Below are 16,243 nucleotides of genomic sequence, written 5' to 3' on the forward strand. Positions count from 1 at the left end.
ACAAAGGAGCTGTGGTCCAAAAGTTTGTGATTTCAAATAAACTTGTTGGACTCTAACCTGGTGATGTGTGAATTCTGACTGGGAGGAAATAAGTAAGAGGAATGCTAGAACAATTGCATATTTTTTCCAAAGTTGGTTTGTGATTGAAGATTCTTTCAACAAAAGACAGTTTGGTTGGGCAGGATGATTGGAGGCAGAGATGAAACCCCCAGGAATATGGCCAATCAGAGTTAGTAATTCACCAGGGTTCTCACTTTGACTGTCCATGCTTTCCCAGACAGGGGGTCAGGGCAGCTGGTTTGTCATGTACAGCGATGCCAACAGGAAAGCTTTCAATTCCCGTACTGGCTGACGTTATCATGAAGGACTCTCCTCAATCTCTCCCCTCATCTGTGGCATGGTGACTGAAATTGTTGGAGAAGCTCATCAGGTCTGGCAGTGTCTGTCGAGACAAGTCGGAAATAACGTTTTAGATCGAGTGACCCTTCCTCAGAACCTGTTTTCTGAGAAATCTTAACTCTGATTTCTCTCCACAGGTGCTGCCGGACCTACTGTGCTTTTCCAGCAATTTCTATTTTGGTTTCTGATTTACAGCATCCGCAGTTCTATTGGTTCCTTTTAAGATCCAGGTTGGCACACAATCAGAATCTCCATTTCCTGATTTATCTCTTTCTGCTTTATTCTGTTCAAGATGCCAATCTTTCAGCATCATCTCTGTTAAAAAGTCACACACACACACACAATCCAATTAAAACCATTTACTTATGGCAATGTTGGAATAGAGTTTCCTAAACTAAATTGGAAGCTCTTCGTATTTTATGACCTTCCCACTGGCATCTCAAAAAAATCATTGCATCGCACATCAGGAGTTAGAACTAACATTGATTTTTACTTTAATCATCATTATTTTAAAGACAGTGTATAGTCTGCTGATTGCGATCATAACTCAAAATGTGATAAACATAAAGAGATCGGAATCTGAGAACACTGGGGGGACTGATTGGTCTCTTGATGCTCAGACAGAATTTACGGCAGACTGATCTAATTAGTTCCATTGCCCCCTCTCCGGCACCTCCATCCGTATTCCCCATTGGCCTGAAATCATTTCCGTTTCAATTATTTTCATAAATCGCTCTTGAAAAATTATTAAACATGTTTCAACTGGCCATTCAATTGATTCTGGACTGTAATGATCCTCTGATTAAAAATCTATCCCCTGAGCTTCCCTGTCAATTATTTCATTTCTGAATCCATTGGTTACAGGACAATGGTCCATGGGAATAGTTTCTCCTAGCTTGTTCTATCAAATTGCAGCCATGATTTTGAACATCTCCCTTAACTAACCTCCTCAGCTCCAAGAGCAAGCCCAATTTCTCCAGTCATAGAATCCCTACAGTGTGGAAGCCACCATTCGGCCCATACTGACCCTCTGAAGAGCATCCTAGCCATACCTACCCCCTTACTTTAAACCCTTGCATTTCCCATGGTCAATCTACCCAAACCTCCACATGTTTTGATTGTGAGAGGAAACTGGAGCAAAACCACACAGACACGGGGCGAATGTGCGAATTCCACACAGACAGTCATCTGAGGCTGGATTCGAACCCAGGTCCCTGGCGCTGTGAGGCAGCAGTGCTAACCACTGAGCCACCATACCTTCCCCGAAATCGTTCTGCTTCTCTCAATCTGCTCCATTGTTTCTCCAAAGCAATGATGCATGAAGTCATCGAGGTCAACAGTGCAGAAAAGGGTCATCTGGCCAATCCGATCTGTGTCAGTTAAGAACAAATACCTTACTGTTCTAATCCCATTTCACATTACTTGACCCAAAGCCTTGCCATCACGAGTGCGCATCGAAATACTTCTCAGATATTACATTCCCACCTTTCCCACCCATACAGGTAGTGAATTCTTGCTTCCTACCACCCTCTCTGGGCAAAAGAATTCTTCACCTCCCCACTAAAGCTCCCCTTACCTTCAATCTATCTCCCTGATCATTGATCTCTAAATCCCTCCATCCAGAATATTTCTTCCTGTGTACCCTAAATATGCCCCTCATAAGTTTATGCATCTCAGTCATGTTCCCCTCTACCCAGTCTTGAATATGATGATGCAGCTCAGTGGATCACATTCTCAACCTCTAGTTCAGAGGGTTGTAGGAGCAAATCCCACACCAAAGATAGAAATGCTAAGTTTTACACTCGCTTTGCTTAGTCTGGTATATAATACAGAAAGGGGCCATTGTGTGCATTCATTTACCCTGTTCCCTGGGCCAGCTCCAACGCTCAATGTGATTGTGGCTGATCTTTTCCCTCCAGTTTCCTGTTCTCTCGCCATTCCTCACTCCCTCGGCGGTCAAAGGTTTAACTCTCAATGATTGAGTTTCCACAGCTCACTCAGGTAGAGGAATTTCCAAAGTTTCCCACCTATCGGATTGAAGACATTCCTCCTCATCTCAGTCTGAAGTGACCAAACCCTTTACCCCAGACAGAGACCCCCTGCACTGGACTCTGCAGTCAGGGTGAAACAGTCTTTCAGCATCAACCCTGTCAAGGCTTCGATCATTTTTTAAAAAATCATTTACGGGACACGGTTATCGCTGGCCAGGCCGACATTTATTGTCCATCCCTAATTACCCAGAGGGCAATTGAGAGCTAACCACATTGCAGTGGGTCTGAAGTCACATGTAGGCCAAACTAGATAAAAATGGCAATTTCCTTCCCTAGTGAACCAGACGGGTTTTTCCAACAGTCAACAATAGTTAACATTAGGATAGCTTTTCACTAAGTCCAAATTTCACCATCTCCCATGGTTGGATTCAAACCCATGTCCCCAAAATGTTAGTCAGGGGCTCTGAATTAGCAGAATGTGTCAAGCCCACTATAACACCACCAAAAAGGGCACTTCTCGTTTCCCTAAACTACCAAGTGAATAGATCCATTCTCCTTGAACCCTCCAGAAAAGACAGACTTCCTCTCCCAGGAATCAAGCCCATGAACATTCACTCCGCTTCCTCCAAAGTAAAAAACATTTTTGCAGGTGAGAAGATTAAAAGGGTGCACGCTTTGGTTTCACACCAGCCTCCCAGCCATACCCCATTGCTTTTAACACCTTCAATAAAGCTTGACTTAACATTTGCTTTTTGAATTGATGCCTGGACCAACATAACATTCTCCGATTCACAGGTGAGAGCACCCAAACCTTTCTACATTTCCTGAACCATTATATTTGATAAAAAAATCAACGTTGCTTTCCTGTTCCTCTTTCCAAAGTGGGTAGTTTCCCATCATCCCTCCTTAAAACTTATCACTCACTCACTGAATATCATTATGTGGAGGTGCCAGTGTCGGACTGGGGTGGACAAAGTCAGAAGTCACATGACACCAGGTTATAGTCCAACAGGTTTATTTGAAATCACAAGCCTTCGTAGCGCTGCCCCTTCACAAGGGGAACTTCAGTGACTTCGAAAGCTTGTGATTTCAAATAAACCTGTTGGACTCTAACCTGGTGTTGTGTGACTTCCGTCATTCAATGCCCTTTGCATATTCCTCACAGCTTACTTTCCCATCATCCTTCAGTGAATGTGGTCACGTGGCGCTGTGTCCACTTCTTGTAGTCAGTAATATGGATTGTAAACAGCCAAAACCCCAACATTGACCCTTGCTGTGACCTGCTAGTCACAACCATGAACCTAAAAATCGTCCATTTATTCCTACTTCCTGTTTTCTATTAGTCAATCATATATCTATGTTTATATATTAACAACTCAGTGAGCCCTAATCTTATTTAACAACCTACCATAAGAGACTTTATTGAATTCCTTTTGAGAATAGAAGTATATACTCTTGTATGCCTTCCCATCTACGGTTCTAGTTACCCCTCAAACACTCAGATGTTTATCAAGGATTACTTCACTTTCAGAAGCTAGTGTTCCTAATCATTTTATGATTTTCTAATTGCAATATAACCATATCTGTGATGATAGATTCAAACAACCTGTTCGTGTCATAGGGATTGTAGTTCCTTCTTTATTCTCTCCTTTTTTGAATGACAGTTTTTATCTCACAATTTTGCAATCCATGGGACTATTCTCAAGTTATAGTTTGGGGGCATTCTTGAAGATCCGCTGTCTATGTAACTAATGTTTCCAAAATTCTAGTGTCCGTGGGATTTGTCAACATTTAGTTTTATCATAATTTCATGAGTACTTTATCTTTACCACTTTTTAAGTATATTAAATCCTTATGTGTGGTTGAAAAATAGACATTTTGTTGAAGCTTTCACCTTGGACTCAAAGCCTCTAACCAAAGCCTGGCAGTTAACTGTCACTCATCATTAAATGGTGCATTCTCCTAGGCAAAACCGCAACCAATCAGCGTCCACTTGCCAACTAATCAACGAACCCTTCTCATTCAGTAAAAGTGTTGATTTTTCCTGTGAATTTGCATTCTTGTGAATTGTCCTGTTGAATGCAAGATAAGCATTTTGACAAAATGGATCTTTTTTCAGTAATGCTCAAGTTCTATAATTTTGCTTACTTAATTCCTCACTCTCAATTGGTTTTTGGTTCTTATGTGTTCTGCTATGAAGACAGATTCAAACTATTTGTTTAATGTCTCTACCATTAGCATTTCTCCAATCTTTGCCTTGATAGAACCCATATTTACTTTGGCTAATCTTTTCCTTTTTGCGTACGTGTAGAAGCTCTTACAGCCTCGTTTTAACATTTTTTGCTAGTACATTCTCAACAAGGTAGAGACACTGTCTGCATGATCTGTCACTCTCACTGAATTCCAGTTGGCCGTGTTTAATAGATTCCTCCACTTTGGAATATGCTGAGGGAGGGGCAGTCTTTCAGATAATGCATTAAACTGAGACTCTATTTCTCCTCTCAGGCAGACATTAAAGAGGAATCAGGGAGGTCTCCCCGAGGTCCTGAGTGTTAACCTATTCCAGAATCCTGAACAGTAAATGTGACCAAATCTTTAATTCAATCATATCACATTGTCGTTTGTGAGAGTTTGCTCTGTACAGTTCAGCAGCCTCCTCACCTACATTACATTACAATCCTTGAGAAGTAACTGATTTGTCCATAAAGCATTTTGGCTGGTCCTGAGATGATGAAAATGATTTTTACAAACCTTCCTGCTTCCTTATAATTATTCCTGGGTTACTGGCACCGTTGGTAAGACTGAATTTCATTGCCAGTCCCTAGTTGCCCTCTCAGAAGCTGGTATTGGAGCAACATTTTGAAGCTGTTGCAGTTTGTGCGGTGAACGTGCTCCCATGTTGCAGTGAGGGAGCGAGCTTCACCATTCTGACCCAGTGACCATGAGATAGTGACCGATAAATGTCCAAGTCAGGATGACATGTGGCTGGATGGTTTGGTAATTGCCTGCACTCACGCTGGCATTAACCAGTGTTTCCCTTAGCAAGGGGTGGAGGGTGGTCAGTGCTGCCAGTGGTTACAAATCGGGACAATCTCACACTCTGGAATTTCCGACAGGGACATGCATCCCAACAATTGCACTATCTCAGACTCAACATTTTATTTTATTCACTCACAGGGCCAGCATTTATTGCCCATCCCTTTTGTTGCCCCTTGAGAAGGTGGGGGTGAGCTGCCTTCTTGAACCACTGCAGTCCATGTGCTGTAGATAGACCCACAATGCCACTGGGGAGGGATTTTCCAGGATTTTGACCCAGGGACACTGAAGGAATGGTGATATATTTCCAAGTCAGGATGGTGAGTGCCTTGGGGGAGAATATGCAGGGAGTGGTGTTCCCATGTATCTGCTGCCCTTGTCCTTCTAGATGGAGGTGGTTGTGGGTTTGGAAGGTGCTGCCGAAGGAGCCTTGGTGAATTTCTGCAGTGCATCTTGTAGATGGTACACACTGCTGCTCCTGAGTGTCAATGATGGAGAGGAGTGGATGTTTGTGAACATGTTTCTAAGCTATCTGTCAAGCTTCTTGAGAATTGTTGAAGCTGCACTCATTCAGACAAGTGGGGAGTATTCCATCAAACTCCAGACTTGCACCTTGTAGATGGTGGTCAGGTTGGGAAGTCAGGTGATGAGTTACTTGCTGCAAGACTCCTAAACTCTGATCTTCTTTTGTTGCTTTAATTTTCATATGACTAGTGTATCAGTTTCTGATCAGTGGTATCCCTGAGGATGTTGATGGTGTGGGATTCAAAATAGTAATGTCATTGAATGTCAAAGGGTGATGGTTAGATTCCCTCTTCATGAAGATGATCGTTGCCTAGCTTTTGTGTGGCATGAGTTTGAGATCCTCATTGGGTAAACTCAAACTGCCAAAAAAACTGATTAAGTTCAAGCAACAGCTGGAGGTTACTACCCAGTCTGAAACAAAAGCAGAATACTGTGAATGCTGGAGATCTAAAATAAAAACTAGGAAAACATTGGGAACCACAGGCAGGGCTGGCAATTCCCATCGACCGCCTTCCATCTGAGATTTATTCAGTTCAAACAAGAGCAGGGACAGGAGGGAGGAAGAAATTGAGGAAAGAATGAAAGGTAAGGTCCTGGGGAGTGTTGCTGAACAAAGAGACCTTGGAGTGCAGGTTCATAGCTCCTTGAAAGTGGAGTCGCAGGTAGATAGGATAGTGAAGAAGGTGTTTGGTATGCTTTTCTTTATTGGTCAGAGTATTGAGTACAGGAGTTGGGAGGTCATGTTACGGCTGTACAGGACATTGGTTAGGCCACTGTTGGAATATTGCATGCAATTCTGGTCTCCTTCCTATCAGAAAGATGTTGTGAAACTTGAAAGGGTTCAGAAAAGATTTACAAGGATGTTGCCAGGGTTGGAGGGTTTGAGCTATAGGGAGAGGCTGAATAGGCTGGGGCTGTTTTTCCTGGAGCGTTGGAGGCTGAGGGGTGACCTTATAGAGGTTTACAAAATTATGAGGGGGGTGGATAGTGTAAATAGGCAAAATCTTTTCCCTGGGGTGGGGGAGTCCAGAACTAGAGGGCATAGGTTTAGGGTGAGAGGGGAAAGATATAAAAGAGACCTAAGGGGCAACTTTTTCACACAGAGGGTGGTACGTGTATGGGACAAGTTGCCAGAGGAAGTGGTGGAGGGTGGTACAATTGCAACATTTAAAAGGCATTTGGATAGGTATGTGAATAGGAAGGGTTTGGAGGGATATGGGCTGGATGCTGGCAGGTGGGACTAGATTGAGTTGGGATATGTGGTTGGCATGGACAGGTTGGACCGAAGGGTCTGTTTCCATGCTGTACATCTCTATGACTCTAAAAGGGTAGAAAGAAGATGAGAAAACATGGTAATTGGAGCAATAAAGAAACAAAGGAAAGGTTGAGAAGAGATGTAAGTGGGCACCTGCTGGGAAATTCTCAGCACAACCAAATGAAAGTGGGCATTATTCTGGTGTTGTTGATTGACTGTAAATTGTCAATGTTGTCTATAAAGGGCGAGGAATGAGGATAGAGAGTTGTGCTCAGGGTCAGTTAAATTGCAATCTGCATCTCCCATATGCCTATGTCTGACTCTACCTGTCCTAGGACATTGCTGAGCTAATGTTTTCGAGCCAAGTGCTAAGTACGTACCTCAAATGAAAAGTGCAGTGCTCCCAACTAGGTACATGTCTACTGTTGGCATAATGTTGGCAGAGGGATTAGACATATTGGAAGCCTGGTATGAAGGAAGATTGGACCTGTGTCCAACAAAGCCAGTGAATGATTTTTCGGCATTTTACTCTGTGCTTATTCAGTTCAATTAAACTGGATATCTACAATCCAGTCAGAACCTGACTAACTGAGACTAGCTCCCTCACAAGTAACTGGAGGACGTCACAGAGGGGAGAGGCCATGGAGGGAAGTGAACACAAGAAAGGAATTTTAAAATTGAGACAATGTAGATCAAAGAATGCAGGGGATGATGGGTAAATAGACATGGGTTAAGTTGTGGTACAGAGCAGCATGGATCATAAGCTCAGGACGTGAATCTATCAGGGCGCCTATTGAAATAATCAACCAGAGTGGTTATATCAGAAAGAATAAGGGTTTCAAAATAAACAGACAAGAAAACAACATACATTCCTGTCATGGGTTTTATGACCTCAGTGCTTTCCAGCCTCTGAATTACATTTTGAGGTGTGGTTACTGTGGCAACCAATGTTAGGAAACCAATTTGCTCACAGCAAACTCCCCCAAACCGATAACGTTACAATGTCTCAGTGATATTGATGGGGTGGAGGTACCGGTGTTGGACTGGGCTGGACAATATCAGGATTCCTGCAGCACCAGGTTATAGTCCAACAGGTTTATTTGAAATCACAAACTTTCGGAACGCGGCTCCTTTCAAATAAACCTGTTGGACTAAAACTAGGTGTCATGTGAACTTTGACTCCGTGACATTGGTTGAGGCTTAATATGTTGCAGGGCACCAGAGAGCACACCCTCGACTACAAAATAATGTCGTTGAATATTTTAAGCCCACAGCCAGAATTTACTCTAATATCTAACGGTGCTGCATCTCCTCAGTGTACAGCACTGGGAAAATTTGCCTGGACTTTGGTTTATACAGGGCAAAAGTGAGGACTGCAGATGCTGGAAACCAGAGTTTAGATCAGAGTGGTGCTGGAAAAGCACAGCAGGTCAGGCAGCATCCGAGGGGCAGGAAAATCGATGTTTCAGGCAAAAGCCCTTCATCAGGAATAGAGGCAGGAAGCCTCCAGGGTGGAGAGATAAATGAGAGGGGGGTGGGGGTGGGGAGAAGGTAGCATAGAGTACAATAGGTGAATGGGGGTGGGGATGGAGGTGATAGGTTAGAGAGGAGGGTGGGGGAAGGTAGCAATGAGTACAATGGGTGAATGGGGGTGGGGATGGAGGTGATTGGTCAGAGGGGAGGGTGGAGTGGATAGGTGGAAAGGGAGATTGGCAGGTAGGACAGGTCATGGGGACGGTGCTGAGCTGGAAGGTTAGAGCTGGGGTGAGGTGGGGGAAGGGGAAATGAGGAAACCGTCCTACCTGCCAATCCCCCTTCCCATCTATCCACTCCACCCTCCCCTCTGACTTATCACCTCCATCCCCACCCCTGTTCACCCATTGTACTCTTTGCTACCTTCTCTCCAGCCCCATTCCCCACCCCCCTCCTTTATCTCTCCACCCTGGAGGCTTCCTGCCTCTATTCCTGATGAAGGGCTTTTGCCTGAAACGTCAATTTTCCTGCTCCTCGGATGCTGCTTGACTTGCTGTGCTTTTCCAGCACCACTCTGATCTAAACTCTGGTTGATACAGCACGGTGGAAACACATTTGGAAGCCCAAATGCTACCCACTGAGCCATAGCTAATACCCAGACACCTTGTGACAGCATTCCACCTGATTCCCAAATGCCAATCCTGCATGAAACCCACAACACATAGATCAGTGACACCTCCTATTACCACAGGAGGTGCCTTATCACCTTGTGTTGAGTCAAACACTCCTGCTGCTAATGACTGTCAAAGAAAGTGTTTGAAAAAATAATTTTTAGCGCACTTGCTGTGAGTACTGCAAACATTGTCATTTTAAAGCAGTTTTCCCCATTGACTCTGTGCCCCAGGACCAAGTGGATCTTGAAATTATTGCAAGCATTGCGTGCCTGATGGTTGTGCTATTTATATTCAACTCTCTGAAATCCACCATCAGACGTTGCTCTTTCGACTGCTCCCTAACTGCATTCTGATTAAGAATGCATTCAACAAAAATTATGTCTGCATTTAATGATTGCAGTGTACTAATGAGATCATTTACATCTAACCCCACTTCTCTCAGAGCTCTCTTATGACTCTCACGTTTGGTCATGACTATTTTTTTGTGGCTGTGCTTTCACTTCTCGCCTGCTCCTCACCCTATTCTTTTCTCCTGCTCCCGACCATTTCTTCCTCCCTCTCCACCTAGCTCTCAATGGCCCTGCAGAGTGTAGGTTTCCTCTTACATTGAATTACATAGAACACTACAGCGCTGTACTGGCCCTTCGGCCCTCAATGGTGCACCAACCTGTGAAACCAATCTGGTGCCCATCTAACCTACACTATTCCATTCTTGTCCATATGCCTATCCAATGGCCATTTAAATGCCCTTAAAGTTGGCGAGTCTACAACTGTAGCAGGCAGTGCATTCCACGCCCCTACTACTCTCTGAGTAAAGAACCTACCTCTGACGTCTATGCTATATCTATTACCCCTCAACTTAAAGCTATGTCCCCTTGTGCTAGCCATCGCTATCGCCATCTTGCTATCCCAGGACAGGGGCAGCACGGGGTTACATACAGAGTAAAGCTCCCTCTGCACTGTCCCCATCAAACACTCCCAGGACAGGGGCAGCACGGGGTTACATACAGAGTAAAGCTCCCTCTGCACTGTCCCCATCAAACACTCCCAGGACAGGGACAGCACAGGATTAGATACAGAGTAAAGCTTCCTCTACACCGTCCCCATCAATCACTCCCAGGACAGGGACAGCACAGGGTTGGATACAGAATAAAGCTCCCTTTACACTAGCCTCCCATCAAACACTCCCAGGACAGGGACAGCACGGGTTTAGATACAGAGTAAAGCTCCCTCTATACTGTCCCCATCAAGCACTCCCAGGACAGGGACAGCACGGGGTTAGATACAGAGTAAAGCTCCCTCTACACTGTCCCCGTCAAACACTCCCAGGACAGGGACAGCACAGGGTTAGATACAGAGTAAAGCTCCCTCTACATTGTATCCCATCAAACACTTCCAGGACAGGGATAGCACGAGGTTAGATACAGAGTAAAGCTCCCTCTACACTGTCCCCATCAAGCACTCCCAGGACAGGGACAGCATGGGGTTAGATACAGAGTAAAGCTAACTCTACACTGTCCCCATCAAACACTCCCAGGACCCAGGCTATCCAGCTGAAGATACTTCATAGGGCCCATATAGCACCGGTTCGATTGCAAAATTTAAGGCAGGAGCATCTCCAATGTGTCCCAAAAGCAAAATAGAGGTGGGCACTCTTGTACATTGTCTATGGACCTGCCATAAGATCCGTAGGTATTGGACTAAAGTAGAGAGTACTCTGACAGAAATTTTAGGAACGGAAATTAAAGTGGACCCTGTATCTCTCCTTTTGGGCTTTTCGAACTTTCCCTCCCTGGACATGTACGGGAAGAGACTATTTTCTATTCTCTCTTTCTGTGCAAGGAAAAATATTTTGGTGAACTGGGTGGCTGAGGGCCCCCCTGGACTTTCAAATTGGCACAGATTAATTATGGAATGTATTCCCCTTGACTTCCTTACAAATATGGTGCACCGAAAGACCGAATTATTTTTATAAAATATGGCAGCCCTTCTTGAATTACATAAATACAGATATTTCGGCTATCCTAACAAGGGCTTTTATTTAATAGAGATTACAAACCTGGCTGGTCCGGGGCCCCTTAGGAGAGGAATCCCGCACGAGTACGGGTTTTATTACATTTGATGTTAACACATTCCGAGCATGTAAGAGACTTAAATATACACTCTGGTTAGTTGTAGGTTAGATTAGTAGACAGTTGAGTTTTGTTATTTTTCTTTTTTGGTTTTTTTTTCTTTTGTTAAATTTTGGCTATTGTATATTTGATTTAATTGTATATCAATGTTTGTATTTGAGAGTTTTGTTTATTTTTGTAAACTTTTAACAATGTTAAATTTCTAATAAAAATATCTATTAAAAAAAACACTGCCAGGACAGGGACAGCACGGGGTTAGATACAGAGTAAATCTGCCTCTACACTGTCCCCATCAAACACTCCCAGGACAGGGACAGCATGGAGTTAGATACAGAGTGAAGCTCCCTCTACACTGTCCCCATCAAACACCCCCAGGACAGGGACAGCACAGGGTTGGATACAGAATAAAGCTCCCTTTACACTAGCCTCCCATCAAACACTCCCAGGACAGGGACAGCACGGGTTTAGATACAGAGTAAAGCTCCCTCTAAACTGTCCCCATCAAACACTTCCAGGACAGGGATAGCACGAGGTTAGATACAGAGTAAAGCTCCCTCTACACTGTCCCCGTCAAACACTCCCAGGACAGGGACAGCACAGGGTTAGATACAGAGTAAAGCTTCCTCTACATTGTATCCCATCAAACACTTCCAGGACAGGGATAGCACGAGGTTAGATACAGAGTAAAGCTAACTCTACACTGTCCCCATCAAGCACTCCCAGGACAGGGACAGCACGGGGTGAGATACAGAGTAAAGCTAACTCTACACTGTCCCCGCATCAAACACTTACAGGACAGGGATAGCACGAGGTTAGATACAGAATAAAGCTCCCTCTACACTGTCCCCATCAAACACTCCCAGGACCCAGGCTATCCAGCTGAAGATACTTCATAGGGCCCATATAGCACCGGTTCGATTGGCAAAATTTAAGGCAGGAGCATCTCCAATGTGTCCCAAATGCAAAATAGAGGTGGGCACTCTTGTACATTGTCTATGGACCTGCCATAAGATCCGTAGATATTGGACTAAAGTAGAGAGTACTCTGACAGAAATTTTAGGAACGGAAATTAAAGTGGACCCTGTATCTCTCCTTTTGGGCTTTTCGAACTTTCCCTCCCTGGACATGAACGGGAAGAGACTATTTTCTATTCTCTCTTTCTGTGCAAGGAAAAATATTTTGGTGAACTGGGTGGCTGAGGGCCCCCCTGGACTTTCAAATTGGCACAGATTAATTATGGAATGTATTCCCCTTGACTTCCTTACAAATATGGTGCACTGAAAGACCAAATTATTTTATAAAATATGGCAGCCCTTCTTGAATTACATAAATACAGATATTTCGGCTATCCTAACAAGGGCTTTTATTTAATAGAGATTACAAACCTGGCTGGTCCGGGGCCCCTTAGGAGAGGAATCCTGCACGAATACGGGGTTTATTACATTTGATGTTAACACATTCCGAGCATGTAAGAGATTTAAATATACACTCTGGTTAGATGTAGGTTAGATTAGTAGACAGTTGAGTTTTGTTATTTTTCTTTTTTGGTTTTTTTTTCTTTTGTTAAATTTTGGCTATTGTATATTTGATTTAATTGTATATCAATGTTTGTATTTGAGAGTTTTGTTTATTTTTGTAAACTTTTAACAATGTTAAATTTCTAATAAAAATATCTATTAAAAAAAACACTGCCAGGACAGGGACAGCACGGGGTTAGATACAAAGTAAATCTGCCTCTACACTGTCCCCATCAAACACTCCCAGGACAGGGACAGCATGGAGTTAGATACAGAGTGAAGCTCCCTCTACACTGTCCCCATCAAACACTCCCAGGACAGGGACAGCACGGGGTTAGATACAGAGTGAAGCTCTCTCTACACTGTCCCCATCAAACACCCCCAGGACAGGGACAGCATGGGGTTAGATACAGAGTAAAGCTCCTGTGGCAGAGAATCCCACAGGCTCCCGACTCTCCGGGTGAAGATATTTCTCCTGATCTCAATCCTAAATGGATGGCCCTGTATCCTTAGCATGGGACCCCCCTTGGTTCTGGAACCAATCTGAAAACTTAAAGAACAACCCCTTGGTCGTATTATACTAAGTAGCTTTTTCTGACGAAGGTGCGAATCTTTCTCGAGTTGCACGTTCATTTCTTTTCCTTAACTCCAGCTCCTTACTTGGTTTGAGCATGTCAGTATGCTTGTCATCCTTCTCAACTGTGTCACTCTGGGAATGTACCAACCTTGTGAAGATGTGGACTGCTCCAGCGACAGATGTAGGATATTACAGGTAGGAAATCACTACGTCCCTCCTTATCTATTAGAATGCATGCATCATCCAAAAGGACCCCTCACTCCAAGCTCACTATCTCTCATTGTCAAGTTTTCTAAGCTCGGACAAGTTGCTTTTGAAGGGGAATGCGAAGTAAGATTGAACAGAAACCTGAACAAAATCCAAAATAGACACAGAAATGAATAGGAGAGAGAAGCTGAGTTAATGCTTTGAGTTCAACATGTCTCTCCTTCGGACCTAATTGTAGTTGTGTTCTGAGCATATTATCTCTCATGTTATTTGCACCGAACACAAAGACTAAGATTGTAAGAGGCTGGGCATGAAATGACTGTTGCCTGAGATAACAAGTACTCAACAACATCTTGAATTGATGTAGCAGCTTTCACATCCCAACACGCTACACAGGAACATTTTCAAAGCAAATTTGATGCCTCACCACATAGAGAGTTGCTGGGAGAGGTAACCAACAGACACAATGAAAGAGGGAGGTCCTTCACAGAGATATGGAGGGGTCGAGAGGAAGGCACAGACATTCCTTCAGAAATTGGTAAAGGATGAGGCATCTAAAAGATCAGAATTGGAGGAATATGGAGAGTTGTGGTGCCCAAGGTGATTATTTAGATGGGGGGGGTGGTTAGACAAGTTGAGATTAGCTTGACCAGATACAAAGTATGATCCCGGGCCAAATTAAAGCAACTGTCACTTTCCAGGCTTTTGACGACTTCATCTTTATTTTCTTCGCCATGGAGATGGTGGTCAAGATGGTTGCCTTGGGGATCATCGGGAAGAAGTGTTACCTTGGCGACACATGGAATCGATTGGACTTTTTCATCGTTATGTCCGGGTAAGTGAGAGGTGAGCTGAAGTAATCTCAGCTCGGAGCGTTAAGAGAAAGATGCAAATTAGCATTTTTATGAACAAGTCAATTATTTCTTCTGAGCTGTTGACAGTCAAGAGAGTAAATTCAAAGTTAAATGTAGCTTCGTTCTAAGCCTTTCATTTTTGCCTTACCCCTCTTCTGTTTTCATGTTGAAGTTCAATGTCTGGTAAAATATTTTAGTTTAATTCCTCAGGATTTTTGAACAAACCATGCTTGAAAGTCATTGGATAAGAAACATGACTGTGAAATATACTGCCTGGGAGATTATCTCATAGCCACATGCTGTTCATCCATATTTCACATTTTTATTTCCATTAGCTGCTCATTTCATTTCTGAATAGATGGTTTTCACATCAAACACTTCCCGGACAGTTACAGCACAGGGTTAGATACAAAGTCAAGCTTCTTCTATACTATGCCCCATCAAATACTCCCAGGATGGAGAGATTTAAAAAAAGACAGGAGGAGCAAATCTTTTATGCAAAGGGTGATTCTCGTGTGGAATGAGCTTCCTGAGGAAGTGATGGATGTGGGCCAGGAATAGACAGATGGGACCAGTTTAGTTTGGGATTATAGTCGGCGTGGACTGGTTGGACTGAAGGGTCTGTTTCCGTGTTGTATGACTCTGTGACTCTATGACAGGGACAGCACCGGGTTAGATACAGAGTAAAGGTCCCTCTACACTATATCCCATCAAACCCTCCCAGGACAGGGACATCACAGGGTTAGATACAGAGTAAAGGTCCCTCTATGCTGTCCCCATCAATCACTCCCAGGACAGGGACAGCACGGGGTTAGATACAGAGTAAAGCTAACTCTACACTGTCCCCATCAAACATTCCCAGGACAGGGACAGCACGAGGTGAGATACAGAGTAAAGCTCCCCCTACACTGTCCTCCCATCAAACACTTCCAGGACAGGGACAGCACAGGGTTAGATACAGAGTAAAGTCCTCTCTACATTGTATCCCATCAAACACTCCCAGGACAGGGACAGCATGGGGTTAGATACAGAGTAAAGCTGCCTCTACGCTGTCCCCATCAAACACTCCCAGGACAGGGACAGCACGAGGTTAGATACAGAGTAAAGGTTCCTCTGTACTGTATCCCATCAAACACTCCCATGATAGGGGCTGAATAGTATTAGATAAAGCGTAAAGCTCTCTCTACATTGTCCCCATCAAACTGTCCCAGGACAAGGACAGCATAAGATTCGATACACAGCAAAGCTCTCTCTACATTGTTCCCCCATCAGACACTCCCTGGACAGGGATAGCACAGGGTTGGATACAGAGTAAAGCGCCCTCTACACTGTCCCCCCATCAAACACTCGCAGGACAGGGACAACACAGGGTTAGATACAGAGTAAAGCTCCCTCTAAACTGTCCTCCATCAAAGACTCCCAGGACAGGGACGGCATGGGGATAGATACAGAGTAAAGCTTCCTCTACACCATTTTCCATGAAATACTCCCAGGACAGGGACAGCACGGGGTTAGATACTAAGTAAAGCTCCTTCTGCACTCTCCCCAGTCAAACCATCTGAGGTCAGGGATAGCACAGGGTTAAGTACAGAATAAGGTGGAA

At 44.0% G+C, this 16,243-nt stretch overlaps 1 protein-coding gene across 3 annotated transcripts in view; it reads left to right on the top strand.

The window, feature by feature from the left end:
- The window catches only part of cacna1ia (calcium voltage-gated channel subunit alpha1 Ia), a 447,558-nt gene that overhangs the window by 248,286 nt on the left and 183,029 nt on the right, over positions 1 to 16,243 (top strand). For 2 of the 3 annotated variants that reach the window (XM_072588890.1, XM_072588891.1), the window contains exons 3-4: positions 13,655 to 13,774; positions 14,488 to 14,621. The exons of the other annotated variant lie outside the window; for it this stretch is intronic. In XM_072588890.1, coding sequence (XP_072444991.1) covers positions 13,655 to 13,774; positions 14,488 to 14,621 — 254 coding nt within the window. The remainder of the gene's footprint in view (positions 1 to 13,654; positions 13,775 to 14,487; positions 14,622 to 16,243) is intronic. 3 annotated transcript variants of the gene reach the window in all.

The sequence above is a fragment of the Chiloscyllium punctatum genome, chromosome 18, assembly GCF_047496795.1.
Source record: "Chiloscyllium punctatum isolate Juve2018m chromosome 18, sChiPun1.3, whole genome shotgun sequence".
Taxonomy (NCBI): Eukaryota; Metazoa; Chordata; class Chondrichthyes; order Orectolobiformes; family Hemiscylliidae; genus Chiloscyllium; species Chiloscyllium punctatum.